Source organism: Limulus polyphemus, unplaced genomic scaffold (genome assembly GCF_000517525.1).
Source record: "Limulus polyphemus unplaced genomic scaffold, Limulus_polyphemus-2.1.2 Scaffold1860, whole genome shotgun sequence".
Taxonomy (NCBI): domain Eukaryota; kingdom Metazoa; phylum Arthropoda; class Merostomata; order Xiphosura; family Limulidae; genus Limulus; species Limulus polyphemus.
In genome coordinates, this window is record NW_013667470.1 from 120361 (window position 1) to 127993 (window position 7633).

At 30.8% G+C, this 7633-nt stretch overlaps 1 protein-coding gene and 1 long non-coding RNA gene across 2 annotated transcripts in view; both read left to right on the forward strand.

Annotated features, from left to right (window-relative positions):
• Positions 1-4450, forward strand: part of LOC106465181 (prefoldin subunit 3-like) — a 30650-nt gene extending 26200 nt beyond the window's left edge. The window contains exons 5-7 of the mRNA XM_013925385.2: positions 1543-1641; positions 3341-3479; positions 4156-4450. Of these exons, the coding sequence (XP_013780839.1) occupies positions 1543-1641; positions 3341-3479; positions 4156-4235 (318 nt within the window). The 3' untranslated portion in view covers positions 4236-4450. The remainder of the gene's footprint in view (positions 1-1542; positions 1642-3340; positions 3480-4155) is intronic.
• Positions 4451-5693: 1243 nt separating this feature from the next.
• LOC106465182 overlaps positions 5694-7633 on the forward strand; it is a 3270-nt gene continuing 1330 nt past the window's right edge. The window contains exons 1-2 of the long non-coding RNA XR_001291184.2: positions 5694-6827; positions 7018-7272. This is a non-coding gene — a long non-coding RNA (uncharacterized LOC106465182). The remainder of the gene's footprint in view (positions 6828-7017; positions 7273-7633) is intronic.

Consider the following 7633-nt stretch of genomic DNA (forward strand, 5'->3'; position numbering starts at 1 on the left):
GCATGTACAATAAAGCATTCACATTATAGAGAATATAAGCATATTGTAAACATTATATCAGTATATGTATAGTTCTCCTCTTCTTGTAAAAGTCCACTTAGGCCTGTTCAATTACTTTAGAATCTCAATTGACATGCCGAACTATTTTCTCTGATACTATTGCAATATTAGGCTGGTGTGATTCACTTACGATTGTGGTCTTCTTTCTTCTGAAGATCCTATGTTCCTTTTGTCAAAGTGCACTCAGGCTGATTCAATTACTTTAGAATTTTGCATTCATGGAATAAACTTATTTTTTCTTATTTCTTTTTCCACTGTTAGTTTCACTCTAATATATATCAAACATTAGGCCTATGTCAGTCGTTAGGCCTAGATTCTCTTTGCTTTTATCCATCTAATAGTGTCTGTCTGCTGCTTCCCACTCATCTCACGCTATTTATATCTTTATTACATAGTTGTCTGGCCACTTTCTAGATTCTTGACACCAGTTAGTTATTAACAATCGTCTGCTTTTAACTCTTATTATAACAAAACTTAAAAAAATAATAAAATATTCACTCACAAATATAAATTAATCACTAATATTTAAATTAAACAGTATTTTATATCATGACACCCTCTAACAAGAATAGTATTTAAGTTTCTAAAATGCAATATTCTTTACCAGTGACAAAAAAGGTTATAGGCCGTTAATCATATAACAACATCATAAGTGAACATGTTTTACAATAGAAAGTACAAAAATGTCAGATGATAATCAAAACAATGGTTAACATTGATTGGTACACAGTATTCTAATTCGTTATAATACACAGATATAATAAAATAAAAACTTTGTCATTAAAGAAATACATTAAAATAAGCCTGTTAACATAGATTTACATCTGTAATCTCATTATTCAATATATGTGATGATTTCTGAACCAAAGTTGCTGATCTGTGATAAGTTCAAAGATTTTGCTCTAAAGTTGATTTAAGTGCTGATCAGTAAGTGTCAGATTATTATTAAAAAGCTTTGGAGGAGAATTGTTTAGCATCATGATTATAGGTTTCTGTTATTGCTGTGGCACTGAGATGTTTTCGTTCAACTCGCTAATCATTAAGTATGTATGTGTTATCAGTTTTAGGAGATGGTCAACTCACTTGTTGTTATATATGTTCTTAAAATAAAGTTGAAGCTTCGTAAGGAGATGGTTAACTTACTGGTCACTCACATATACTTTTTTTATGTTTTTTGAGTGAATTTGTTAAGTTACTGATATGATAATAGACAATGTGTCTCACATGATAAAAGCAATCATGTGATGTGTATAAGAACAGATATGATACACATAGTAATAATTATCAAATATTATTTATAATAGTAATAGGCATGTACATGCCACTCATAGTAATATATGTATTATACCTGATAATTATAAAAGTTGGAAATGTGGTACACATAGTAATAACAGTTGGATTTATGTTCTGTAATTGATGATGAATATTGATTACAAACTTGGTATATGATGATTAGAAATACTTTATGTTCTAATATCCCAGGAAGCAACAGAAGATATGAAAACTCACTTCCTTCTTTCGGACCAGGTATATGTAAAGGCTGAAGTACCACCAACGGATAAGGTGTACCTTTGGTTAGGGGTGAGCTCAGCTATCTATAAATGTTTGTTAAATCACCCCATGAATGTTTATGACTTGTATTGTTTTATGCTTGGTAAATCTGTCATTATACTACAGTGTCTGAAAAACTACTTCAGTAACACAAGTTGAACAGAAGTTATATTGAGTTGACTGTGAAATGAGCAGCAACTGCCTACTAGAGAAACACTTGTAGAAAATATATTGGTGACTATACAATCTACTGAATATAAAAGGCTGAAGACTTTTGAAATGTCCTCTAAGTTTGAGCTGCATAAGTAGATTGTATAGTCACCAATATATTTTCTACAAGTGTTTCTCTAGTAGGCAGTTGCTGCTCATTTCACAGTCAACTAAAAATGAATACTCTGCCTCAACTTTCTATCAAAGGATAAGTTATGACTAATCTTAAAAAGAAGTAATTTTGGTTTTAAGTTGATAACCATTACAGAAATTATTAATAACATAATTTTCTAAACTAATTTAACATAACAATAATCTCTATGTTATACCTTTCTATTTTTCTGCTCTGGGTAGGCATTTAGAATGAATCTTGGGCATTACAGATAATCTGATTGGAAGTACATAAATCACTGAAAATCATAAGCAATTTATTAGTCACTCAGCTGTTTTTTTTTGGTTTTTTTTCAAACAAAATAAACATAATAATGATTGTATATTGTACAAATTGATGTTAAATACCTTGTTGCTTAATTACAATAACAATTTATTAACTTACCAGGTTGTTTAATAAGCTGTGTTATCCATATCACACAATAAGCTTGAATTAATAAACCCATAAATTTTTTGTTCGGTGAGGACAAATATAGGTGGTGTAAATTAAGCTTTTTATTGCAAAAGCATTCATCTTCAGACAAATCTAAGACAAGTACGTGTATGTATGATCTGTAACGATAAAAGTAAATTCACTTACATTTTCAACAGTAAATACTACACTATCTGCTTTACATGTATCCTCTGGAGAGATCAACATATCACTGTCTTTCCACACTTATTGGAAACAATCACTTCAGTATTTTTCCACATTTTAACAAAGCTGTGATGGTAAATCAAGCAGTAAGAATAATAAATACTGTATTGGTCTCAATTATCAGAGAGTTGAAGTAAAAAAAGACTTTGCTTATCCATTATTTAGAACCTAAATGTAGTTTAAATCAGTTTGTGGGATTTGCTATTGAAAATAGTCAATTGACTTGTTATCAAATGTGAAAGTATAGCTAAAACAGTTTATTCAGAGCAAAAAAGTGTTGAGGGATGACATTTAAGTTCAATCATTTTGGACAAGGTTTCTCTTATCGATTTCTATAGAAATCAACAAATAAGCATTGTTAAAAATAGCAAGCTGCTCATATAGTTTGATATATTGACCCTCAGTAGACTTGTCTAAAATATCTAAGATAGAAAACAAATAAGAAAATGGTGTGTACTATGAATAGTTTTTGAACAAGAGATGCTAATGTTTGTCTGTCGAGGAACATGACTTTATGTTCTAATTTTTTAAGTTAATGTGGTGTTAGAGTATGCACTTGGTGATGTTGAATGTTTTCTGTTCAGGACTTATTCTCATCCTCTAGAATATGTATTCAGTTTAGGATTTATCTTCGTACACTTTATTTTAGCTTAGTGTTATAATAGAATATGTATTCAGTTTAGGATTTATCTTCATACACTTTATTTCTAGGCTAATGTTATGTTAGAATACACGCTCAGTGATGCCGAAGCTCTTCTGTCGAAGAACTTGCAAAAAGCTTCTCATAACTTGTTGCAGCTTGGGGAAGATCTGGACTTCTTACGAGATCAGCTGACCACTACTGAAGTCAGTATCCTTTCATTTTTGGATTATAGTTGACAAATCCCAGATTAAGTATTGTGTTCTCAGCTTTGCACATTTAGTAGGTCTGATATTTGATACTTACTTCTCTGTAAATTTTGTACTTTCATATAGTAGTGTAAAAGCCAATAATATGATATGATGTGTCATTTAAAGATACATACTGTGATGTGAATGTAAAAATTTGTGCACAAACCATATATATGTTACTTAATGAAATGTAATGAATCTGTGACAAATTTAATATAGTTTCTTCTGTTAGTATAAATTGTTTCCTAATGGCTCCTTTTACTGGTATTTCAAACTCTGATGCCTCTAGCATAACTTGTAGCTTATTTTTTATTGTGAATCGTGTTCAACTGTTTGTTCGGAAGCATGTCCTTACTAATTTTTGTTCACTAACAAGGGATGTAGGAATACTTTTAAAGTTATAAGTAGTGGTATATATTTCATGGTGTTAGAAAGTGGCTCTTCTTGAAGCTGTCAACAGAACTGTAGCTCTGTTATCACTTAAGGCTAGTTTATAGCTGTGTGTAAAAATCCAAGTTTAAGTAGTATATATATATAATCAGTTAATAAATTGAATATCAATTTAGTAATATGAATGTTTGATTTTGGAGTTTGTTTATAAGGTATTTAAACAGTTTCTTTAACCCATCTTTAAGACATGGCTCGAGTGTATAATTGGGATGTTAAAAAAAGACAAGCAGAAAGAGAGAAAAAACAAAGTTCCTCATCCTCGTGAAAGATAACCTGTTTATTGCATTTTTCCTTGTGTGGATGTACATTTAAATTCTTGTTTTGCGTCTTAATTAATGCCTTTCCTATGTAGTTAAGATTGTGTTAGCTGTTTTTATTCATTCACAAAATTACAAAAAGAAACTGCTCATTGCTCTTGCTTGTTATTTGACACTTGAAGTATTTCAGATTGTAACTTAATAAAAAAGTACATTAACATGGTTTGTTTCATATTTTCCATTTCTTTTATATTAAAGTTTTGCTTCATGAAGAAAAGATATTATTTGTTTGTCTTGTCACTAAACAACTAATGCACTTTTAGTTTTTAATACACTAAAGGAACTTGAGAATCATTGGTTTGGCAGAGAAAAAAAAAAGAGTGGAGAACATAATCATAGTTTATTTTTAGAAGTGAACCACTTAGCTAAATGAAGTAATTTAGAAATTTGTCGTTTATTTTTGTAACTCAAAAATATTTTTATATAAGCTAAAAAGGAGATTCTACAGACTTACAGTTATAAAGAATTACAGAAAACTAATTAGGTGGAAAACACCATTTCCAGTAGTGAACACCTTACAGAAAACTAATGAAGTGAAATACACCATTTCCAGTAGTGAACACCTTACGGAAAACTAATGAAGTGGAAATACATCATTTCCAGTAGTGAACACCTTACAGAGAACTAATGAAGTGAAATACACCATTTCCAGTAGTGAACACCTTACAGAGAAGCGGTAAACTTGGAGCTCATTTAGGGTTCGATCCCCGAGTTTGGCAAAATGAAGATCGCCAATTGGGTAACTATGCACATAAACCAAAATGACATTCAGAGAGAAAACATTTAAATTAGTATAGTCTTTTATGAAATCCGTTTTAACAATTTTCTGTAAACTTAAAAAGAACCATATTTTAACTATCAAACGTTTTATGAAGCACGTTCTGTGAAACACCTCTACTTTGAGGAAAACCTATAAAAAATCAGGAAATACATTTACATATATCTAGTTATATAAAAAACACCGAATTAAAACCGACAAGTATAGAATTCATTATTTATACTTTTACCATAAAAAAGAGCAGGTGAAGTTTTTAATTAACTGTTGGATTTGTATTACCATAAATCATGTAGCACCACCAATGTTTATTCAATGTTTTTTGTAAAGATGTATTTCCACCTCATTAGAGAGCCGCTATGGGACTAATTTAGGTGAAAAAAAATCTTGCCATAAAAATTAATTCTAACAATCTATAAGCTCTAGATATGAGAGCATATATTAATCAAATATTTAGCAGTTCCTCAATGGGCGTAATCAGATTTTAATCATTAATTAGTTAATCATAGAAATCTCAACTGAAAAAAATTAAAGTTACGCTGTTAATCCATGTTTTTCCATCTTATACTATATATAAAGTAAGTGTTTTAATTGTATACCTAATAAGTATAAAAAGTTAACAATTCTCCAAGTTCTCGGGTTATTTAATTATCAGTATTAATAGAGTGAAGCATTTTCTAAACGTTCTACAGTTTTTAAGTGAAAAATCTAGGTGACGCTAAACTCGGTTTAGATTCGGTATTCGTAAGAATCCGGTTATTACGTGTAATAACTTGTACACTGTCAAATATTGATATATTACACGCCTATAGAAAATGTATGCGTTAATTTCTTTCATAATCCCATTTATACATTAAATCTACTTGTCGATACAATAAATGTCAACTTTGGTTGTAGATTGCTACAAGTCGCACTTTTGATACCTCATGATAGATCAAATACACAACGTAAACGTGTCGATACAATAAATTACAACTTTGGTATGTAAACTAGTACGTAGATTGCTACAAGTCGCACTTTGATACCTCATAATAGATCAAATACACAACGTAAACGTGTCGATACAATAAATTTCAACTTTGGTATGTAAACTAGTACGTAGATTGCTACAAGTCGCACTTTGATATCTCATGATAGATCAAATACACAACGTAAACGTGTCGATACAATAAATTACAACTTTGGTATGTAAACTAGTACGTAGATTGCTACAAGTCGCACTTTGATACCTCATGATAGATCAAATACACAACGTAAACGTGTCGATACAATAAATGTACATATATATATGCGGATTCAATTTATTAAATTACAAGTTAAGTTGTAAAGTTAGATTTAGCGCCACCTAATAATAATGTAAGGAAATGTGGTTTACTATCACTCTTTCAGGGACCAATGTGTAATTTATGTTTTTATTCATTGATTCTTAATGCAACATAATAATTTTGTGCCAACAAAGTTTCAATTATCATCTTGTGTGTCAAGATCACGATGTATTCTGTAAAGATCCGGGATATAACCACCAACTACTGTATTTTCTAAATTCCTTTCTGAACGATGTGTGCTGTGGTTACTGTATCCAGATGCTATATCACGACAGTTTTTCATATGTGTTGTATTTCCTTCTGTCGAGGAAACCATGATGATGTTAGTTTACGGGTGTGCGTTTCCGCTAATGTTTGATTTCCTTATCGCTCAAAAAGTGGACCAGTTTCAACATTACTTGGGAAATGCAGTAAGCACCTTTGTCTCAAGGAAACATAAGGTATGAGTATTTTTTTAAATAAAACGGGTAACTTGCTGTATTGTTTATTGACAAATATTTTGTAATGTTTCACTTTCCTGATTGTGTGATGAACCTAATATACCAAATAACATAAGCAGGGTTGGAAGCAATTGGTCGATGATGACATAAGAAGTGATATATATATATTCTTTTATATATATATATATAGGGTCAAGAGGACAACGAAACAAGCGTAGCGTAAAGAGTGGCGACCAAGTCGTACTATTCGGTCTAGCAACAGTTGGCGGTCGGTTGAGTTGACTAACTAGCTGCCTTCCCTTTAGTCTGTCACTTCAAAATTATGGTCGGCTAGCGCATATAGCCCTCCAGTAGCTTTGCGTGAAATTGGAAAACAAACAAGAAAACGTAGCAAACTGAGTGAAAACAGAAGTTTTAGTGCGCATGATTAAGAAGACACAGCAAGGTGAGTGAAAACAGAAGTTTATGGATATTTGATCAGGAAACAGTATTATTAATTATAACCGTTTGTGGGTAACATTCAAATCGTTTCAAGAAGTTAAAGGTTATTTTCTGATTGTAAACTCTTTAGGCGGTAAAACTGAGAGAAGAAATGTATATGATGAAGTTAAATTTGTATGGTCGCAAAATTATAACATTTTTTCTGGTGTTGAATAGAAAATATTTTATTCTTTTAAAAATATATGATTTTAATCTAACCATATGTGTGTGAAAAACCATGATTTTAATCTAACCATATGTGTGAAAAACCATGATTTTATTCTAACCATATGTGTGAAAAACCATGATTTTAATCTAACCATATG